This window comes from Marmota monax, unplaced genomic scaffold (genome assembly GCF_021218885.2).
Source record: "Marmota monax isolate L192 unplaced genomic scaffold, Marmota_monax_Labrador192_F-V1.1 WCK01_AAM20220418_F8-fsc00016, whole genome shotgun sequence".
Taxonomy (NCBI): Eukaryota; Metazoa; Chordata; class Mammalia; order Rodentia; family Sciuridae; genus Marmota; species Marmota monax.
In genome coordinates, this window is record NW_026695209.1 from 11,956,749 (window position 1) to 11,980,946 (window position 24,198).

General features: G+C 30.0%; 1 protein-coding gene across 4 annotated transcripts in view; it reads right to left on the reverse strand.

The window, feature by feature from the left end:
• Nucleotides 1–982: 982 nt before the first annotated feature.
• Nucleotides 983–24,198, reverse strand: part of Usp25 (ubiquitin specific peptidase 25) — a 136,432-nt gene continuing 113,216 nt past the window's right edge. For all 4 annotated transcript variants that reach the window (XM_046430476.2, XM_046430475.2, XM_046430477.2 and 1 more), the window contains 6 exons: nt 15,500–15,678; nt 13,694–13,772; nt 9,847–9,926; nt 5,238–5,361; nt 2,707–2,902; nt 983–2,394 (listed from right to left, as the gene is read on the reverse strand). In XM_046430476.2, coding sequence (XP_046286432.1) covers nt 2,222–2,394; nt 2,707–2,902; nt 5,238–5,361; nt 9,847–9,926; nt 13,694–13,772; nt 15,500–15,678 — 831 coding nt within the window. In that variant the 3' untranslated portion in view covers nt 983–2,221. The remainder of the gene's footprint in view (nt 2,395–2,706; nt 2,903–5,237; nt 5,362–9,846; nt 9,927–13,693; nt 13,773–15,499; nt 15,679–24,198) is intronic.

A 24,198-nucleotide genomic window follows, 5' to 3' on the forward strand; every position in this document is an offset into this window, starting at 1 on the left:
AAGAATGGTCAATTCTGACATGTTTCTAGATTCCACTCGCTGCTGGTTCTAGAAACTGCAGTTGGAGAAATACTAATTTAGTGTGACTATGAACTGTATTTTAATAAATATGATAAATATTAAGTAGTCATAGTGTTAAGGTTCACTTATGGCTACTGTTCCTTTCAACTGTGTGTTTATTAGAAGTTCCTACTGGTCTCAATTCTATCTACATGAATTCTATCCTGAATTATTTCAAAATGTAATTTTTGAGGAGTAGGAAGAGAGTACTGCAATGACCAAAATGAGAATCATTTAAATTAAAATCAAACTTGCCACTGACAATAGTTCTATGAGGTTCCAATTCTTAAAAATCACTAGCTCTAAGTTATATTTAACTCAGTAAATTATATAAACAAATTTACCAACATAAATCTTAAGACTAGATTAAAAGTCAATATAAAAAGAAGATGTGGGCAAAGGTCATTTCTTTAAATAAGTTGTTTTTAAATAAATTCTAGTACTTTTTTTTAAGTACAAAGTAAACACAGTAACAATACTTACCGTCAGTGCAAGGGCCATATAATTCCCTGAATGTGCCTTTGAAGGAACACCTCTGTGTCTGATAGTCAATTATATATACAAACAAAAACAACTCAACCATTGTGGTAGAGTGTTATAAAATATCGAAGATACTTTACAAAAGCTATAATGATACATATGAAGTTTCTATACTTTTAAAAAGAATTGAAAACCAATGCAGTATTCTCTTCAGTAGAGAGCCTAAATTCTACATTTTGATAGCTACAATATGCAAAATCTAACTTTATAACAGGAATAAAAGCAACTTCTTGTCATTACACATTAGCTATACAATGATACCTTTATAAAAAGTACCATGATAGATTATTATTTTTTTCTTCCTCTTCTATCCAGGATCTTTTGTGAGAGGCACTTTATAAATAAAGTACTAGTTTTTTCGACGCTATAACAAACATAGACATAGCATAATGATATATTTTACTATGCTAACAAAGTATCATAATAAATTTTTATAAATTCAAAAATAGGTTGTTGGTAACATCATTACCTTTAAAGCATTGATTTGACTTTCATTGACAATATTATTTCATTAATCTTAAACAGCAGTTCGTCTATAAAATATTCTACAGCTTTTTCCTTTTTGAAAATTAAGTAAATAAAAGCAGTTTAGATACTCGTGACTTCTAATTAAACAATATCAACTTCATTTCACAGCATTGATTAGCAGAGAACATTTTCAATTAAAGTGATATACAATTTACAAAAATAGAATGATTATATAATGCAAAACATTGTACTCCATTATGTAGAATATACATGTGAGTATGTGTGTGTTTGTGTGTGTGTGTGTACACATATTTCTTTTTTAGGTTTCACAAATAGCCCTTATTCAAGTACTCTTTCAGGTTTCTCTTGAAATAATTACTTTGCTATATTATTTGTAAATATATAAAAACAAAAGGCTAATCTAAGAAAGATTAAGTTTCAGTGAACATAGACTTAAAAATCTGCTGCTCACTTTAGTGAAAACCTGACTGAATTCATAACAAGTTTAGGTGCCATCCTAAGTTCAACAACTTAGTAAAAAACATAGAAATATTGTAAGTGTCAAATACCTAGTAATTTTCCAGTATGATACCATTATAGCAAAATAAAAAGACTGTACTAACCTACGTCACCCAATCTTAATTCCCAGACAAAATTCATTTATATATTATAGCTAAAACAATGAACTAATATACAATATACCTGCTTACAAACACATAGGTAGCCATAAATAAAACTTTATTCTTTAATTTCATTTACAAGCTACCAAATATTATGTATCGTACACAAGTGCTGAACACTTAAAATGGCTGTCGTCATGGAAGAATCCAGACTGAATGGAAAGCTGCTGACAAAGAAAAGAGCAAAGTAACACTGTAACAGAAAGGTGGCAAAAGCATAGTTTTGCCAAAATAAAATCAGATTTATAATTATACATCAGTTCTGGTTAAAACAAAGTCTGAGTGCCATGCGATTCTCAGCTTTATTATTTTCAGTCTGGCTAAAGTCTGTATAGTCATTTTGTCTTTTGCAGTTATTAAAATTAAAAAAGTTAAAAACTATAGCAGCAACAAGCAAACCCTGTGACAGGAAGGCAAGGGTTAAGAACTAAAAAAAGTTTATACAGTGTGTTTAGGGAAAGTGTGTGTGCAGTTTATCTTCCATCAGCAGGAGTTCGACTGAGGGACAACATGATTCGGGCAAAGCGCTCACAGAGTTCATGTGTGGAATAGGAAGGTAACTTTGGTGGCTCATGGAAACCTTTAATCTCCGTAGAACAGTCAAGCAGTTTTGGCAGAAAATCGGTGAGCTTTTCTTGGAGGTTTGCTGCAACACAAACAATCAGATGTATCAAAACACTGAGAAAAATTATCAAAAGAATATCAGCAGTTATGATTATGTAGCAGAGGCCAGCTGCTGTTTCATTTTGAAATATGTAAAATTAGTTGCCATTTTGTGGAAGAGATAAAATATAAATGGGAACAGCAATGTGCACAGCTTAATTGGTAAACAGGGAAAAACCAGTAATGATGGGAATATAAGAATATTAAAGAATGTAAAATAGCAAGAATAAATATCTTATTTTAAATTCTTTTAATCCTAGCAACTCAGGTACTCATCAGTATTGTGTAAACTTACATTCCATTTCTTGTCCAAGGTACGAACACCATCGATTCCTCATATCTTCCACAGCAAGTATATCTTTCTCTTCCATTTCATCCACCAGGAGCAGGGGCAAAAATGGAACAATAAATTCATTCATGATAATCAAACCATTGTTTACTTCTCGATCCTCTCCAGATTCGAACAGTTCTGCAGCTTGCTCATTTAATTTCTTAATGCAATGAAAAAAAGAACAAGAGCTTTATTTCCTTTTTAATAAAATACTTGTAAATGTTAATACTGAAACAACACAATAGGTATTTCACAAACAGTATTGAACAAATAGTAGTCAAGAAAAACAACCTATTCCAGCTCTGAAAAATCTCTTTAGGAAAAAAATGTGCATATGATAGCAATAGAAATCAAAGTAAAAAGCAGTAAAGATAAAAACTTTTTAAAGTATATGTTCAGCTTATACTACTTCAATCATCATTATAAAGGCCATTTTAAGAGATTTAGACTACATATTAATTGGAAAACTCTTCATCATCTCCTATATAAAGGTCAAATAAGTACATACTATTATATTCATTGGTTTAAAAATAGAAAATAATTATTTTTTCCTTCAACAAGTTTTTGCTGTGTACACACCATATTCTACAAACTGCTCTACATACAGGGATACCCACGGATTGTCAATTACTGCCAAAATTATTTTTTGAAAACAAACCTAATGATGGTAAACTTAATCAAACTTATACTGACTGAAACTGATAAGCATGATGGGTAGGCTTCCTCACAGTCTGCCACCAAGATGTGCTGTCAGCCTGGCACTTCTACCTGCCCCTCCTCCATATCTAAGCCACAATAAATCCATCTTCATTTTCTGTTGTTTACATTCCAGGACTTTTCACTTGGTGTCTCCTTTGACCTGAATGACATTCTCCCTTCTCTACATTTATTCAAGGAGATCCAGATCAGTGTTTATCTATCTCTTAAAATTCTTTTGAACAATTCCAGACATCTCCTTTTGCAAATGCAAATTCATATGAGGAATATAAAAATTATTTGTGTATGTATGTTACCAGATGATTGAGTTCTCTAAGGAAAGAAAATGTGCCTTACTTATTTCTGTATCCTTTAGAACCTGATACTCAGTAAATATACAATGTGAAAAAACTTGAAATGAACACTCCTGACCCAGTTTCATGTAAATCCCTATATAAAGCAACTAAGTGTAACTGTTTTACTATTAAAAATGAAAAGAGGAATATTTTATCATTTTTTGAATATTTTAAGAACAATCACCAAATTTGGGTTGCATTTTTATTTAAAATGAGCTATAATAAAAACATTTCCATAGCCCGCATATTCATTGTTCTAAGTTAAAATTGCTCTAATACATCTAATGCCTGTCTCTATGTACTTACATAAAACTCTGAATGTTTTTTAAGCTAAAATATATTTAATTCAAGTGTTCTTTCTCAGGGAAATATTTAAAAGCCCTTGAAACTGGTCAAATTAATATTCTCAGGACTGGGGATTAGCACAGTTACAGTTGTGAGGTCTTAGGTTTGATTCACAGAGCCATAATAATAATGAATTATAATAACACCATCCCCAACTGACATAAAATCATCAACAATTTAAGTTTGAAAATGGACTCAAATGCAGCAAAAATCAGCTAAATAGTAAGACTGTAAATTGCTAATATTCCCATTCAAATATTTTAACTATACACTACAATTAGTTTAAGCTGTGTGATTCTATTGAAAGAAAACATTTCAACAGCAGACTAGTTTAAGTTTTTTAAAGTATACTTAATCCATTTAATAAACCTATTGTGGGTTCAAAAAATATACACTCCTTGAACATCTTTGTCTCTCTGTTTTGAAAAAGAAAAAAATTACAACTTAGGAATTCACAATACAGATCAGAATGATGTATGATGTCAGTAATTAGTTAACTCAGTGGAATCTAATAATAAAATTTTAATGGAATTTTTCATTTTCTAAAGAAAGGCTAGATGATTTAAGGAGCATCAATAAAGTACTCCAGACATTAGAAGTTAAATAAACTGGTGTAAGAAGAATTCTTTAAAGTAACTTTTGAAGTTTGTAATAATATTTCAGCATTTATTAAAAATATTTAGGAGAAAAAACTACTAAATTCAGGTGCAAAAAAAAAAAAAAGATTTCATTGTGAATTCTTTGCCATTATATACAACAAGTATACCACCATTTATAAAATCTCAGAACATCTATACTTTGTTTTCTAACATTTTTTTTCTTAAGATCTAAGCAGCCCTTCCTAGTGTGATGATGAAATCTAACACACATGAAAACAATGTAATCTCATGTTAGGAACATTTCTGGCTTAACACCTGAATACCTGAAATTACAGAACAAGGATAATGAACTTTTGTCATCTTAAGGGAACAGATCCAGTGTATAGACATCATTGTGGTTATTACCCTGCCAGGATTTAGTCAATCACTTACATGTGAGTCAAGAAAACTTGCCCAAGGAAAGACAAAATCATAAACATACATTAAGCATTCAACTTACTAGTAAACATTCTCTTCTATAATGTGATATCAATTCTTCATCATGTCCTCTGTATGGGCCCTTCGACAAGAGCTCTTTGTTATTCTGATAAGCACAAATAAGGAACAGCAAGGAATCTATATAACTTAAAAATTAAAAACAAACATAGTATTAGCATTTCATTTTATTAAAATTTTTATTCTACTTTGTTATATGTGACAGCAGAATGCATTAAGAATCATATCATACATATAGAGGACAATTTTTCATATCTCTGGTTGTATAGAAAGTATATTCACACCATCCATGTCTTCATACATGTACTTAGGGTAATGATGTCTAGCATTTCATATTTGTAAAGAAAAAAGTCAATTATAATTACAAAACAATTTAAGTATATGCTTAAACCATACACTATATGCCCTAGAAAAATCTCTTTAGCAACAGCAACACATGAAACCATAAGACATATCTGTCTTCAAAGAAAAAAAAAATAGAATGTAGAAATTAATAAAAGCTCAGAGACAAGGCCATAACTGATGAAATCAGCACCAAGTCTTTCTGGTATTTATTTCTCTCTCTTTTTCTGGTACTGGAAATTGAAACCAAGAGCACTCAGCCACTGAACCACATCCCCAACCTTTTTATTTTATTTTTTTTTATTTTGAGACAGGTTCTTGCTAAGTTGCTTAGGGCCTTACTAAGTTCCAGAGGCTGGCTTTGAACTTTTGATTCTCCTGTTTCCTAAAACACTGGGATTATAGGTGTGAGCCACCGGGCCCAGCTTATTTTTCTGATGTCTTCTATTTAGACTAAAAATTACGACTGATATGAAAGCCAACAATCTACTTATTTAACAACACAGCATCGGTTTTCTTTGTGAAGGATGGATTGAGATCTTTTGTTTCAAGATCCCCTAGTGATTGCTTGTCAAATTTTCTATATGTACATACACAGTTCTAGTTGTTGAGAAACATGTAGAAGACAGAAGAAAGAATATCCAAAGGCAACAGAGGAAATGGAAGAGAGAAAGGTTCTTCTAAATCTGGGAAATCTACTGGGATAAAATAAAAATAATACTGTAAATAACACAAAAGGCTGATGAGGCAAAGTCTATGTGTTATGTAAACAATATATAAGCCTAGAATTCAAGAAGTTTAAACTAGGCTTGAAAAAGAAAGGGAAAATATTTAACAGAGTATTGTGCTTTTATCGAAGATAATTATTGTCTTAACATGTTCAAAGAAAAACAGTCATGTTTGTATAACTGAAATGTGAAAGATATCGCCTTTGTATCATTTTTGTCCAGTCATGAATGTTATCTTTTCACAGATTAGTGTAAAAAAAATAACATCCTAAAACAAGGAAATACAGTAAAAGATTTATTTTTAAATTCTATGTTGCCAATCAATGTTACTGTTTATTATTTGCTTTCTGTGCTCAGATATGAAATAAATTATTTTCATACTCAATTACTAAGAATAAAATTTGAAAATTAATACACACATTTATGACAAATCATATTACACATCTGAAACCATCATGATAAATTTTCAAACATTTTTTTAAAAAATGCTTTTTTCTTAAGAATTTGAGAAAACTTGAGTATGAAATTTTATTTTGAAATGATGACTATGTTAATAAACATATTCTTAACTAAAGATTTTGTTTTAGTAATGAAAAAAGGAAGTACTAATATACAATATTTTTATACTATTAAATTGTGGTGTTTGGTTGTTTAATAAATAACTCATTCTTTTATCTTTCCTTTGATACGCATAACACTTGCTATTAAAAGGTCTCTCCTGAATGATATTAATATCTGGCCTTACAGACCTGTGTCACCACTCTGAGAATAGTTCTAAAATTATGATCTTGGTACAATTCTTCACGGAGAGGACAAAATGTTTAAACATTTTATCAATTTTAAATGCTTATGAATATATAAAAATTCAAAATAAAATTCAGCCAATTACTATATTCTTATTTATAAAATAAGACCATGTAACAATATACCTGTAATTCTAGCAATTCAGGAGGCTGAGGCAATTTTGAGGCCAGCCTGGGTGACTTAGCAAGACCCAGTCTCAAATAAAAATTATAAAAAGATGAGGAATTTTATTCATTGGGAAAATGCCCAAACAGTCCTGGGTTCTATCCCCAGAACAACATCAACAACAACAACAAAAAGACTGGTAAACTTGGTTCCTAAAACCATTTACTCCAAAACGCACAGAACTGACAAAGACTCATCAATAAGTATTTAATTGCAGGGTTTCAATTCATTAAAAATAGGTTTGACACAACCTTTTGGCAATATTTTATATACCACTAGTTATGGTAACATTATTTAAGAAAGTCATAAGGCTAACATTTCTCCTAAAAACATACCATATTATTTGACATCATTAAAATTTTCTAATTGATAATCCCAATCTAATAAACATTGACTTGATGAACAAGTACATATTTGAGAACTATCAAGCAAATTATGAAATTTAAACATTCTTCAAAGTTATATCTTTGAATGTCTTTTACCAAACTTTAAGAAGTCCAACAGACTTTGAGAAACTAAGGTAGAAGCTATACGACTGGCTTCAAAATGATATTTTTACCTTTTTAATTCTTATGGAATGAGATAATTAATTAATTTGTTATTTTGAGACAGGATCTTGCTACATTGAGCAGGTTGGTCTTAAATACTGAGGCTCAAGCAATCTTCCTGTCTTAACACGCTTTTTATAGATATTTCACAAAATTATATAAGAATATATGGGTGTCCATATTTAAATTTTCTCTCTTGTTAGTTGAATGACCTTGATAAGATTTTTGTAGAGTCTTGGTTCTTTATCTGTAAAACTGCAATGCTTTTTTGACCTTAGACATTATACTATTTTAAGACTATATTACTGTTTTGTTCTTATATAAGGACAAAACTCAGAGATCCTGAGTGTAAATATTCTTATCAAAGAAATAAAATCTAAACTCATTAAATAAATGGGGCTATTAATCAATGTCTGTATCAATGAGCAAAATGAATTATTTTATAAACAACACAGTAACTAGAATCTTAATAATTCTTATCTATTTAGACACAATGTTATGTAAAACACTGCTTTTCCTTTTGTATGTGAACTCTTAATACTGTGATAACTGTAAAAATGCCAGCACTCTATTCTAGAAGAGCACTACCCAACAGAACTCTCCATGATGGCAAACTGTTGTATTGTGCTGGACAGCAGAGCAGCTACTGGCAAAATTTAGCTGCTAAACATTAGAAATGTGGATGGTATGACTGAGAAACAGAATTTTTATTTTTAATAATTTTAATTAATTTAAATTGTGACACACAGTTGGTCACAATTTATACTAGATATAAATTTCCATCTTTTCAATAAATAAATAAATAAATCGTTACATCAGTGGAGACTTCTTACACTTTATTAAAACAAGAAACAACTCAATGTTCTTTTTCCTTTGCCACAATAATACACTCTATTGAAACTATAGTACTTAAAAAATAATCTCTAGTCAAATTAGTATTAAAGATATAAATCAAAAAAGTATGTGTAGAAATAAGTAAATGCAATCTAGTAAATAAATGGCACAGAAAGTCAAAATTCATCCTGACTCTTAATGATAATTAAAGTAACAATATTATATAAGTAGAAATTATTTTATTTTAAATTTAAGTGAATATTAATTTAAAATGTGTTTACAGTCACATTTCTTACAAGTTTTCTACAGATATATTTTTTATGGTACCTGAGAATTAAAATACTGGAACCAGCATCTCTGACTTAAGTCAAGATCAGACTCATAATATGAAAAAGCATAGTGACTGCTGGGTAATGCTAGGGAACAGAAAGATTTCTCTGCAGGGCTACCAGCTCTTTCAGTCCCCCACAAAGTTTTTGGGCTTTGATTTAATCCTATTTCACCCTAAATTTTAAGTGCAGTATCTCAGAGCTGATAAAAACAATGACACTAATGCCAACTCCAGAGATTTGATTGATTGATTGATTGATTGACTGATTGATTTAGAGAGAGAAAGAGAGAGAGAACTTTTTAATATTTATTTATTTTTTTTAGTTTTCGGTGAACACAACATCTTTATTTTATTTTTTTTTAATTTTTTTTAGTTATACATGGGCACAATATCTTTATTTTGTTTATTTATTTTTATGTGATGCTGAGGATCAAACGCTTGAGCCGCATCCCCAGCCTTAGAGACTTGATTTAAATGGAAAATATATTCTATAGTTATTTCAGAGCCCTAAGTATTGTATTTGCAATTTTTCTGCAATAAAAATTATTCTTAATAAAATGTTTATGAAAAATGTACACTATGACCAGGCATAGTGGTTCATGCCTGTATTCCCAGTGGCTTGGGAGGACGAGGCAGGAGGATCATGAGTTCAAAGCCAGCCTCAGCAATTTAGCAAGGACCTAAGCAACTCAAAGAGACCCTGTCTCTAAATAAAAGACAAAAAAGGGTTGGGGATATGGCTCAGCAGTTAAATGTCCCTGGGTTTAATCCCTGGTACCCGTTCCCTGAAAAAAAACAAAGTACACTATGAATAAAATCTTTCCTGAGATAAATCTTTTCCTATTTGTGCATTTGCCTTACCTTTCTCTTTGAAAATTTTCTAATCCAATTATAAGATACATAGTTGTTTCCCTAAATTTCTTATAATCCTGATGCCACTCCTGTAGGTGAAAGAAAGAATTAAAAATATAAACACTAAGATTTAAAATTAAAATAAAATTGTTCATAAAGTAACACACTATTCTGTTTGAATTAAGAGAAATAAAGAATTCAGGAGAAAAATGATGTAAATCACACTTCACTTTCCAATGAATACATACAGTAATATGTATATAATAACAAATGAACATAAAACACATAAAAATTATTAAGTGTGAATAGGAAATAACAGATCTAGTTAGAAGGTAAGAAATACAAAGGTTGGATAATCAGTTTATTTTTTCTCAAAATTATTTAGTATAAAATCATCCTATTAAAATATTACTATAGGACAAAATTAATTATCATTTATCAGAAATGTTTGGGACCTGCAGTGTCTAAGATATCAAGTTTATTAAATTTGTGGAGTATTTGTATAGACTTTACCAGCTGAGCATCCCTCATCCAAAAATACCAAATCTGAAATGCTCCAATATCCAAAAAAGTTACACTCAAAAAGTTTTGGATGTTAGAGCATTTCAGAAAATTATTCTCTATTGCACTGAAGGTAGGAGGAAAACTATTACTTTAGTTTATTTCAAAGTTTGAAAACTATTATTTGATATAGAATTTTAAAGAACTTAAAGAAAAATGTAATAATACATTTGTAGTTGAGTAGTCTACACATGAGATATGGTAAAAGGATACCTGCAGTTCACATTTCATTGCCTCCCCTCCTGCTCCCCCTTCCAAAAGTTTATTGAGCATGTAATAGTGTGAAGTGAGTCAGAGCTGACAACCTATAAATCTTTAAGGCAACAAAATAATGATTTTCTTCAACTGTTTACTAAAAATTGACTCAAGAAAACTGAAATTCAATACAGAATTTACCTAAAATAATTCTGATAATAAAAATATTAAAGCTTTTATAGAGACATCATTATAAACATGTTAATAAGAAACATGTATATAGGCTATTGGCCAATCATGTTCTCCTAGAATAAACTATTTTAATTTATAAATTTTAATCTTAATTTTAACTTTTCAAGGCATAGTTTTTATACTATTAGATAAAATAAAATAAAATTTGTTCTCCAAGTATAATGTTAACTTTACTGGAAAAGGTATTCAAACTGCCACTCCATGTTGTCATTAGAACTACCTTAGTAGTTCTGAATAAATGGATAAGAGCAAGTGATTGAGGCTTTCTATACCATGCAGTCTCTGTTGAAGGTACTCAACTGTGATTGCTGTGTGAAATCAGACACAGACCATAAGTAAACAAATAGTGGCATTCTGATAAAACTTTTTTTTTTTTTTTTTTTTTTTTTTTTTTAAGCAAAATGGGTAGTAAACTAGATTTGGTCTATAGGTCAAGATTTATGACTCCTCAACTTAGAAAAAAAAAGAGATGAGGATGACAGGTGAGCAGAATTCAAAACAACATCCTTTAAATAGCTGTGTATGGTTCTGCAGTGAGAATATGGAAGGTTGAGAATAAACTCTCGGAATCTAATCTGTTGAAGCAACCTGGGATGCAAACTGTAGAAAACATCATAATTAAAAAATCAAATCAGATGAACATGAATTCCTTAGGGACAAGGATAGAGAGATTACCAAACTTAATGGGAATAGATTTAGAGCCACTATTAGCTAAATCATGATCTGACTTGCTCCTCATGGTCATGAGGAAATGTTCTGAATATCTATGGTTCCAGATTGCATATCCTGATAAAATTCTCCATGTGATTCCTGTATGCGTAAATAAACATCTTTGAACTTCTGTCCATGTTAACATCTACACAGCTTTATACAAAAGAATTGTATAAGTGAAATGGATTTCTTATATAAAATTAAGAAATTCAATTTTAGTTTTTTCCCAGTCATTGATTTGCTTGCCATCTCTTATACATGTGTCCACTTATGGGTGAATTTGTTTTTCAATCCTGGAGTCTGCCCTATTTTTCTAATTTACCTATTTTTATGCTAATATTATAGTTATAACAGTTGTTAAGACAGCATGTTCTGATTTCTAAATAAGCCTTTCCACACTTTTCCTCAATAAAGTCTCAGAATAGGATTTCTGTCTTACCACAAAATTTTCCCATTAGATTATTAAGCTCCATAAAACAACTTGCTGGAATTTTCATAGGAACTACACTGAATCTATAAACCATTGCGAAAAACTGACATTTTTACAATATCAGTTTTCCAAATATCTTATGTGCTTCCATTTATTTATTTAGGTCTCTAATTTTCCACAAAAGTTTTGTAATTTTTCTCTGCAGATGTCATGTACATATTTTGTTAAATTTATTTCGAAGTATTCATTTCAGGTAAGAATAAAAACATTTCAGTGAACTTTATGATCTTGATGCCATTGTAAATGGTTATCTTAATTTCATTTTCTGATTATTTGCTACAGGTATATGAATATAAAATTAACATGTAAAGTAGATTTGTGTTGCAAAGTTGTTTCATGGTAATAAATTTCTGTGGATTTTGTTCTAATTTCTGAGTACAAAAATATGCAAATAATGACTGTTTCTTCTTTTTCAATGTTTTACTTTTTGCTTGGTTTTGTTGCCTTTCTGTATTTTTCCTTATCACAAAATATAAGCATTCAGTGTTCACAATTGTTAAGTATTTGTTATAGTTTTGGGTTTATTTTTACTTTTAGTGAATTTAACTAAGCAATTGCAAGTGAATTAAAGTAGTTACCATACATTCAAAGTTAGCTAGGGGTTTTCATCAAAAATAGTGTTTTTCTGGATCCAAATATTAATCAAAGGCACATAGGAAAGCAATTTAAAATCACTAGACTTATAAATAAAAAGTCAGCAGACAGTTAAATTTAAAAGGTTGAAGAAATATCAAGTCCCTGAATTGGTCAATTACAATAAAAATATCTTATATATTGGTATATTGGTTGTTTTTTTTTTGGCAGCACTGGGGATTGAGTCCATGACCTTGCACATGCTAAAGCAAGTGTTCTCTATCACAAAGCTATATCATCAGACCAAAAACATAATTTTTAAAGCCAAAGTTAATATAGAGAGGATTTTGTACACACATTCCATAATCAATCACAGAAGGGAGTGTATGTGTACACTCTCACACACAGCACTGTCTCACAATGACAAATACATATGGCACATGACTAAAATGAAACTTAAACTTTAACTTTTCCCAAAATATGTGACAAAGTAAACTAAAAGAAAAAAATACAGCACACTGTCAGTCTGTCAGGGTAGTATAGCAGTCAAGAATACAATTTCTGTTACACAAGTTGTGAACTTGTAGCTATGAAAATATGAGGCAGGCTACTTCACCATTCTATGCCTTATTTTCTCATATGTAAAACAATAATAAGAATACAATCTCCCTCATGGTGTTCCTGTCTGGATTAAATCATTTTACATATGCAAATGGGTCAAAAGATATTAATAGGTAATAAAAAAATTGCAAAACTAACAATGCAATTTGCCACTTCTTTTTAAACTAGAAAAGCTCATCTTAAAAGTAACTGAGAATTAGTATTAAAATCCGAGAGAACTGGGCATAAAACGAAAAACTTCCCTTTTGTTTTTAAACTTTTGGATCTACATGTCATTATATCAAAGTTACTCTACAATTATTTCTAGAAGTACTAATAACTTTGGCATTGACTCAGACATTTAAATTTTATCATTCATAATAAAGTTAAACTTACATGTTGAAATGAAAAGAATATCAGTAAAATACATAACACCTACTAAATCTAAATCAACCTTTCAAAATACCACATTACCTCATATTCCTCCAAGTTTACTTCTTCAGGTTTTATCATTTCTAGTTTGGCTTGAGCAACTTTCATTATGTTGTGACACCTTCAAATAAAAGAAATATATTGCTAAATCAAAAACAAAATCCATAAAACTAAAAAAAAAAAAAAATGTGCTAAATGACACAGAAGTACCAAACATGTATAAAAATGAAATCCATTGTCACTTGAGGAAATAACCTTTAAAGTGAAAAGTGTGGCTTTTGAATCAATGTTGGATCACTACAAAGTAGAAAGCATCAATAATTTTAATTCAAAGTTACTGTGTTATATTTACATATGGCTTTTAAATAATATTTAATTAATGCAGTTTGCCTGGGGGAAAATGAAACTTGGTTTTCATAATGTTTATCTTTAAGCTGAAGAGACATTGTACCTTCTTTTTTCCCCCAAATGGCAGTATTCTTTTAAAAATGAACCTATTATTTCAGGTGAGAATAAAAACATTTCAATAGACTTTCTGATCAGAATCAATACTAAAGAAATCCCCACAAAATATATTTAGTACATAAGATGCACCTAATTCTCATCTTTCAAGCACAAGAAAGATCAAGTTGTCCAAACATACTGACTACTTGGGGTTCCCAAAGAGAGATAATTGCAAAAGATTGTAAAGTTAATGTGATTACCCCATAAACTCCTTCCCCAAAGTCAACAGCACATTGTAACATAGGACATTGACAGCTTAGATAACAAGGGTCAGAATCATTAAGTTCTTTACAGTTGAATATAACAATTTTAAGTGATTCACATACTGCTACTAATATAAATCGCAATAGCTAACATTCATTGAACACTCAATTGTCTACTAGATATGTTTAAAACCATTTACTTATTTTTTTCACTTAATTCTAAATGTCACAGCAGACAAAATATAAGGCAACAATTGATCCTAGGTGCTTTGTTTCTCCTCATATAATCCTCTGATACACTTTTGAAATTCAGTATTTCCAAGATATTCATAAAAGGACAATCATCTATTTCAGAATTAAATTGTAATTACATTAAAAGAGCATAAATGTTTCCATAAAGTAACTTTTAATACCTTAGACCTTTATTTGGGTTTAAATTTGCTGTAATAGCATTCATTCTAATTACATAAAATTTTAATTTTCAACATTAGCAATTTTATAGACATTTCTATGAGAACATAGTTTTGGGTGAATCAAATTAAGTTAACCATTCAAAGCCCTTTTCATATGTTAGTGAATGCTTTAATTACTGTATTATATGCAAAACTAAAACTTTCCCCAGTGATTCTCACAGAGGAGTGATTCTCACAGAAGAATGATTTTGCTCCCCAGTGGTTAATTGGGAATATTTTAAGATTATTTAATGTTGTTGCAACCTAGGCGTACTACAGGCATCTAGCAGGTAGAAGTCAGGGATATTGCCAGATATCTTAGAAATCACAGGACAGCCCGGACAACAAAATTATCTAACCTAACATGCCCATGGTGTAAAACTTAAGAAATCATGTTTTTTTCCCCTAAAATACTGAATCCCATAAGGATTGTGATTTCTTGATTCACAATTAAAATATATTAAAATTACCTAAATTATTTTCAGTTCAAACTTTAAAGGGCCATGATTATAGACTTTTAGAGAAATTATAAAGCAACCATCCAAATTAGCTGAGATCAAATCTTGTGGTAGATTTATTAAAATGAGTTCACATGTGCATAAAATAAACATATAAAAATTGCACTAGGGGTCTACAACAAAACAACGATAATTTTAGCACATGAATAAGATATTTTATTTTCATATTACCTTTCATCAAAACTCAAATTTCTGTCTCCAAATTGTTCCAACAATGTTTTCTCAATGATCTTCTTTGGCGCCTGGTTCTGGATGAAGTAGACCACTACATGATGCAGGCGATAATCTGTTTCTGGTGGGGTGTCTTCTTGGGCCAACTTAACCAACCTTGAATACTCCAACTTAATTGCCTAGAAAATGCAACAAAATTATCTTTTTGGTCAATCATGATAGTTAAATTCCTTCAATATTACCTTTTAAATTTTTATTGCAAAAGCCTTTTTCCCTTTAATGTGTTACAAATAAGACAATTTATCAAAGAACACTGTCCCACATTACATACTTCCAAAGTTTTGTGAATGACTGGCCACATAGGCCATACGTATTCTTGCTATATCTACACACAGAAGTAATAAAAAAAAAAATTAAGCTTATGATGTGACTGATGTTGTAAACTGTATAAGAGCTGGTCAAAGTATATTACAGGCATTGTAAGGTGGACATGCTAAGTTTCCTTATTCTGTTTTACCTTTCTAGCATCAGTCTGCATATCCAAATTCTATGATATATAGCTCCCCAAAACACCCATATCTGAAAGAAAATGGCTGGCTCTCAAGTGCATAGTAATTCTACTACAACCACATTTTAGCTGAATAATCCACAAATAAAGAATAAAATATTAAATCATTAGCATTCATTTGTTACCACAAAGTGATTTCCTTGTTGCAACAATAGCTATTGAATTTTATTAGCATAGTAATAATGATTCTATACTGTGAATACTTTTATTACCTTGATGCTTGGTTTTTCTTTATAGACACAAATACTTCAGAATTTATATGTAATTATAAAGATCAAATATTCATTAAAATTCACTGATATTTATTATTTTTCATCATAATTACATGTTTCCACATATGAGCAAAATCTGGAAAATATTTGACTCTATAAATCTATTTGGTGTATAAATCTATAAATCTATTTATAGATTTATACACCAAATACAGCTGAAGCCCATGTGATTAAAGAGAACTTTCATAAAATTCATTTATATTAGGATAATATCTAAATTTATTCTATTAACCATAAAGTATTTTGTTCTACATGCAACACACATTACAAAAACTCCATTTTATTACAAAGTTTTTGCTTTTACATACATGCCTTTCTTAACTAATTCTTGGCCATCCAGAGATTATTATCTATGTGGCTGTACTTTATTGAAAGAAGAAAAAGTAACATACATAAAATAGCCTAGTTATACCACACTTCACTAAGGGGAAGGCTAACAAGTCCTTTCTATACAGCAAAGTATTATAAATAGAATGAAATAAGTATTTTTCGAAGAGGGAAAATGTGACTTTCTTCCCAAGATATACGTGTCATTCCAAAGTCTTACTTCTTGTGATTAAAAAACATGTAGATAATCAAAGGATCTTCATTGTATGACTAATTAGCACACATAAGCTTGCTTTGAACTTGAAAATATATTTTTCCATGGAGAGGGGTAAAAGAGCACATGTTCAATTAATAAAGTATACTGAATTTGAGGAAAAAATGTAAAACATAAATTTCAGTAACCATTCATTATTGTTATTATGGCTCTGAGACAATGACTGTTAAAAACTAGTAGAAGACTTTTAGAAGAATAAATGTTTCAGATGTCATTCATGTGTTTGGTCAGAATTGGGTTTGTATTGAGTCTCCTAAAATAATATTGATTTACATGTGAGGAGTTATAACATAACCCTACCTATATTCCCCTTTCAAAATAGAAGTATGATTTTTATAGCAGATTTTATTAGTGAAATAAAATATATAACCTCTTGTAATTTATGTTTACCTCTTGATTTTGTTCAATATAAGATTCTATAAATTTTCACAAATGAATCCTAAATTTGGTCACAGAACTTTTCAACTTACAGTTTCTAAACCAGTAGAGATGTGAGACATTTTCAAACACACACACTCTTTTGCAAGCATAAAGACATTTCTCAACTATTTTTTTTTTTTTATAAATTTCCTTCTTAAGAAATTTTAGAGCTTTTAAAATAAACTTGAATCTATTTAACTTCTGAACTGATATTCCATGTTGTTACATTTTGTAGGGCTCAATACAATCTGTATTATGAATAAAGTTAACATTATGCTAAATTACCTTTACCTACTTCCTTATTATTCTGTTCTAAAATCATATTTGTCATATTTTCTGGCTACCTATGATTATAATTATTTAAAGATAATTACTGCAGAGACTGCTGATGATACACTTACAACATGAAATATGACACTGATCATTAAGTAATAGAACAGCTTTGCATTTCCTTTTTTTAAACTTTACACCAGGTTTCAATAAGATGCAGTGTTACCTGTTGAATCTTATTTTTCATTACTCCACAACATGGACCTCCTTCCACCTAGGTCAGGTTCCCTAACCCCAACTCACCAAGCAAATGCATAACTGTCTTTGTTTCTCAGGTGCCCTAGGCATATTATGTCCCTTCTTATTCATTCCCCATATATCTACACATGACCCATTCAATAAAACTCAGTGAAGCCACTTTTAATTCTAAAGATCCAACTTTCTATCTACTATTTTCTATTTTTCTAAATCATAATATAAAATCATATTCTAAATGTACTTCTTACAGAATTTATTTCGATGTAACTATACTCAAACATTAGAAACCATTATACAAACACAGCTCATTCTGATAGAAGATCTAATAAATTGACTAGATTAAGTTTCAGAAAGCCAGGTACACCAGTTATTAATTAACTGCAAAATAAAACAAAGAGCATATTCCTTTAAGTCTCAATATTTTTATCTGTAAAATAATTAAGGGAGTATACATATATTATGTGAGTAGCATTTTTAAAAATTAACAGTGTACCAAGACATGAAAAGAAAATCTAATTCTTACTTAAAATTCCTAAAGATTGAAATCATGTAAGTTATTTTCTCTGAATATAATGAAATAAAAATAATTAATAATAAATATAAACACTTAGAACTTAAAAAAAGTATTTTAAATTCTTTTTGACCAAAAGAATTTTGGAATAAAATTTATATTTACATTATGAATATAAGGTGTCAAAACCTGTAGAATTTATAATGAAAAAATTCCAAGTTGAATGAAATAAAATTTATTTCAAAATTTAGAAAAAGAGAAAATAAATCAAAATAAATAGATTGAATTGCTTTTAGTACAAAATTGAAGAGATGGAACAAAACTGCAGAAGAACTTTAAAAGTACCATACACTAAGACAATCAGGCCCACACTGCTTTAGAGCTGCACTATTATGTCAGACCTTCAAAGACCAGATGATGTCTATGATACCTAAACTCACCTAGAGCCTGAAAAAAGAAGGGAAGGAAGAAAGGGAAGAAGGAAGGAATCCTCTGCAATGACTATATGCTACTATAATTCAGATATCAAAATTGATGAATATTTTTTTTTAAGTATACATGAATTTTTTCTATATACACAGTCATCAAGTCTTATCTATTTCTGGTAAAGAAACTGCACAGAGTACAAAAATATGTAGTAATAAATAATTTTTACAATGATTTTTAAAAAATAGATCAAAATTAAGATAATTTACCTTACAAGCTGCCAGAAAAAACTGCTCAGCATTTCAAAAGATGCATTACATGTGCTGTGTGTGTGTGTGTGTGTGTGTGTGTGTGTGAGAGAGAGAGAGAGAGAGAAAAAAAAAGAGATAGATAGATGTTGGGTAGATGTATTAAAAACTGTAGAATATAATACCAATTGATTTGAAAGAAAACCCCACACCACAAATTTGACAAAATGTTTTTAAAGTTATAAAGGTAATCTAGAAGAAACCTATACTATCTATCCCTTATACTTAATAATAAAACAACAGAGGGCTGGGGTAGAATGCTCGTCTAGCATGAATGAGGCACTGGATTCAATTCGACATTGTGTCCACCTATAATTTAAAAAAATACTTAAAAATAATAAAACAATAGAGACATTCTCATTAAAATTAAAAAACTAGACAAAGATTCAATTACCATTATTTTAATATTGGGAATATGTTCTAAAACTTCTGGTCAACATAATAAAACCAGAAATGATATAATAAGTAAATTTAATGCAAATAAATAATTACTGGGAAATTTGGATGAAATCAAGAGATACGAATAAAACAACTAGATATTGTATATAAAATTATTCTTCCTATTACCTATACTTTCAGTAACTTTATAGGAAAAGTAGGAGCAAATGACCCAATTCATAAAGGCAAAAACTAGAAAAGTACTTCTGGAATATATCTAGAAATAAATTACAAAGAAAGAAGAACTAGTAAGACCTATATCTAGATATTGTACATTGAAAAATAAATTGAAAAACTATAAGACCATTATGACAGAAAACTATAAAACCTTCCTAAATGATATAACCACATGACAGAAGTAAAAATACATATCATATTCCTTTTGGGAGATAACCAAAATACTAAAAATATAATTTTCCACACTATCCTAAGTAAATGGATATCTATAATGCAAGTACAATCAATTTCTAAAAGGATTTGGGGAGGTTGGTAATGACTGATTCTAAAAATCATCAAAAAAGACCTTCATCAAAATTAAATAAATAAATTTTGATAGATTACACTTTATGTCATTTTATCAAACCACCTACAATAGGAATAAAAATATCAGTGTAACTATTTGAAGGTAATTTGAGTCTTGTCAACACTTAAAATTTGCAAGCACTTTAACTCACTAATCCTTGCTCTATGTTCACAAGTATTCAATAATATATCTATAAAAATATTCATAATAATTTTGGAAATGATCCAAACATCCAGCCACAAAATAGTTAATGATAAATTTAATAACAGCTAATCTTATTCAAGTATTAATTATGTGACATACTTGCTAATGAGTTACATGTGGATTATTTAATTCTTAAGACAATTTCTCATTTATAAATGAAAAATCTGGCTCTGATAATTTAATAAATTGCCTAGGTCACATAGCTATTAAGAGATAAATCTAGGATTTAAACTTAGTATAAAGCCAAAAGTATAGCCCCTGCTGTAATAGCCAGTCTGGGACAGAGCTTCCTAATCTTGAGCATGAATAAATTAGAGGTGTGCTGAAATACTGATTCATCACCCTGTTCAGATGCCAGGAGCTGCTAGGTACATCACTGTTAGACATATATTACCATTTTTGTCGTAACACAAAAAAACTGCAATTATCAAAAACAATATTTAAACACGTTACTTACACTAAACTCAATCAAATAATGAGATATTATTCTGATATGAATAATCACCCACCATATTATATGAAAAAAAAAACTCAAGAAAAAGAAGCAAACAGAAGAACATATTTTTCATGTATATTTTCATGTATAAATATATAGATGAATGTTTAAATTTAAGTGCATCTTGTCTGTCTATACCTAACTATCTAAGAGGATAAACAGGAATCAGTTCAATAGAAGTGAGCTGTGGGGGAGCTGGGGTTGTAGCTCAGTAGAGTGTTTGCCTATCATGTGTGATGCCCTGGATTCAATCCTCAGCATCATATAAAAATAAATAAATAAAATAAAGATATTGTGTCCATCTACAACTAAAAATTAAAAAAAGAAAGAAGTGAGATAAGGAGTGGGAATTAGGAAGTGAGAGAAAACCACTGTACTCTACATCTTGGTGTATGCATTATTAATTTAAATGTCACTTTTTCTAAGTCTTCTATTTTCTCTATATGTTCTTCCCCCTTCAAATTGCTTCTTCTTCATACTGATTACAATTCTAATTAATGTTTGCTTTCCTACTAGAAAAGATGATTCATTAGGCAGAAACTCAGTCCATAATTATTTCAGTTATATCCACTGGAGTTAGGAGAGAGTTTTGCATATTGTTATGTCCATCAACAGTAGATTGGAAAAAATCATAGTATAGCCAGAAAATGAAATACCATAATGAGAACAAACAAATTGCAATTATATCCAATTAAGCAGATGACGCTCCAAACATGTTAAGTAAACGCAGTCAGATTGACAGGACCTGACTCTAAATATATAAAAGTCAACAAGAAAACTCATTTATGTTGTTAGTAGTCCCAATATATACTACTTCTGGGTATAAACAAAGTAGTTATAGGAAGGTGAAACAAAGGTAGCTTTAAGAGCACTGCTAAGATTCTTCTTCTTGGCCTGACTGATGGTTACATGGCCTAAGTTCACTCCATGACAATTCACTGAGAGTATAATTACAAACTATATACTTTTCACCATGCCTTTTACTCTAATACAGGTTTTGTCAACTGGGGATAATTATGAAACATTAAAATAACAAAAAAAAGTTTTATAATACAGAATTGTTATTACATCATTAAAACACTAAGGATGCTATAATAGGTATAGACAAAAAATTTCATAAAGGAAATTTTCATGTCTTTCAAGGTGTAATCCAGTGACTATAAATTTACTATCACCCTGCTACCTCTACCCCTGCATACATACACACAACCAGTACTTTAAAAAATATTCCTTTTTTATTTTCTTGCTTTTATTTTTGCTTATTATAATAGCTTTATATTCTGTTTTCTGGATTTCATTTACTTGACAGAGTTTTCTCTTTCAACCACTACTATTATGTGGTGTTTTCTATTTATAGTGAAAATGTAAATATAAAGTCAAACCAAGAGGACAAGGTAAATGTAGTCCAGTCTCTTGGTCTTCTGTTGTTGTTTATTCTTCCAAGTCAGCTGCCTATGAATTCTTTCATATTGTATGTTTACATATTGTGTGTTTACAAGGGTGGACTTACATGAGGGAGTGGCCTGTGGGTAAGAGTCCTTCTGATTGGGTTGGTAATTCCCCCTAAGTCACAGGTTAAACCTTACCAAATCCACTTTACTCATACCTAACTTTCACTCTCCAGATCTTTTGCATCAGAGATAAGCTGAGAGTTTCATCAGATGATTATATAATTACCTACCACACACAGCATTACAAACTTGTCTGATCCTAATGCATAAGGAGATCCACAGTTAGAAGTACTTAAACATGCCCAATATTTAAAGGTTTCTCTCGAAGAGTTAATGTAAGATAAATCTGAAACATTTTTTCAGTTATGTGACAAAGATATTAAAAAGTTTTCCCTCAATTAATAATAACACAAACCTTAAAGGAATAATAATAATAATATATGTAATTTATGAAACTAGGAAGGCAGAAGTAGCTATCACAGGTTAGATAATGTGCTGTGTACATACTTTGTTAATACTGAATGTTGATGATGATTAGAATTAATTGCCAAGAAAACACAGAAAGCTTAAATACACCAATAACTTGGGAAAAAAACCAACCAACAAACAAAAATGTTAAAAGATCCACCACCAAAAAGGTGGGGATGAGTGGGTAGGATTCTCTGATTTTATGACTTAAGTTCTAACCTACTTTTTTGCAGAGATAATTCCTATGCCAACCACATTGCATTATAAAAAGACAAGCTTCCAAATTCATTTATTAAACAAACATAACCATAATGGCAAATCTGAAAAAGACAACCCAAAGGTAAAAAGAGACCAAATTCATTAATATGCAATGTAGAAAGTCCAAATAAAATGCTATTGAACTAAATTTAAATTGTGTATACTTGAATTCATAAAATAAAAGTGTAGTAAAGAAAGTGTTCAATGAAGAAAATTTATATAATGTTGGATGAGAATAGACCATTTAATATGGCAATTAAATTCCAAAATCCATAACGAGGAGAAAGATTTGAAAACATAAAACTTTTAAACTTCTTTATAGAAAGTTATAGTAAACTAATTCAAATAGAAGTGGCAGACTGGGGTAAAACACAGGATGGGTGTTCACAAAGAAGATGATATATAATCAATGAGAGTACATCTGTACAGCATGGAATACTGCAAGTAATAAAGATAATGCAGTAAACATGCTATCTTAATTTAAGAGCTCATAATATAGTTGAGTGATATAAATTATAAAATAATATGAAGAGTAAAATCTACATTAAAAATGAGATCAAGGATATTTTTCTATACATAAATAAAGAGTACATTTATGTTGTTAAAAACAAATGGAAAAGGCAAGAAAGGATGCACTGTGCCTAGCGTGGTAATAACAGGGCAGTTACAAACACTGCCATTTAATTTCATTTTAGTCAGGTACATCTTGGTGAATGACTGAACTTCACATATTGTTTTTTTGCATGACAAGTTTTTTTTTTTTTTAAATGATATCAGCTAGAACTTTCTAAATGCTAATTATTTACTTTTATTAAAAAAACATTAAATAATTATATAAATTAACCACAGAAAGTATTTACATAAATTACACACAAATGCATTCTTCAATTACAGAAGGGTAAAAATGTTCAGAGATGTTATAAACATACATAATACTAAATAAAGATTAAGTTATTAATAACTTAACTAAGATTATAGTTATTAAGTTAAGCCATGCAGGAGATCAAAATGTTCCAACTCAGATATATTTCTTTAGCCTATTTCAAGACAGCTATTCAGAGGGGCTGCTGACACAGGAATAGCTCAGAAGACTTGTCCTGTTGTGGAAGAGATCTGCATCTGCAGCAAAAGCAAAGAGCTTATGCAAACAGGCTCTCGCTGAACCCCACTATCTGCCTGAGAAAGACGGTTTCACTGGAGGAAGATACTGGAATATGACCTCTAGCC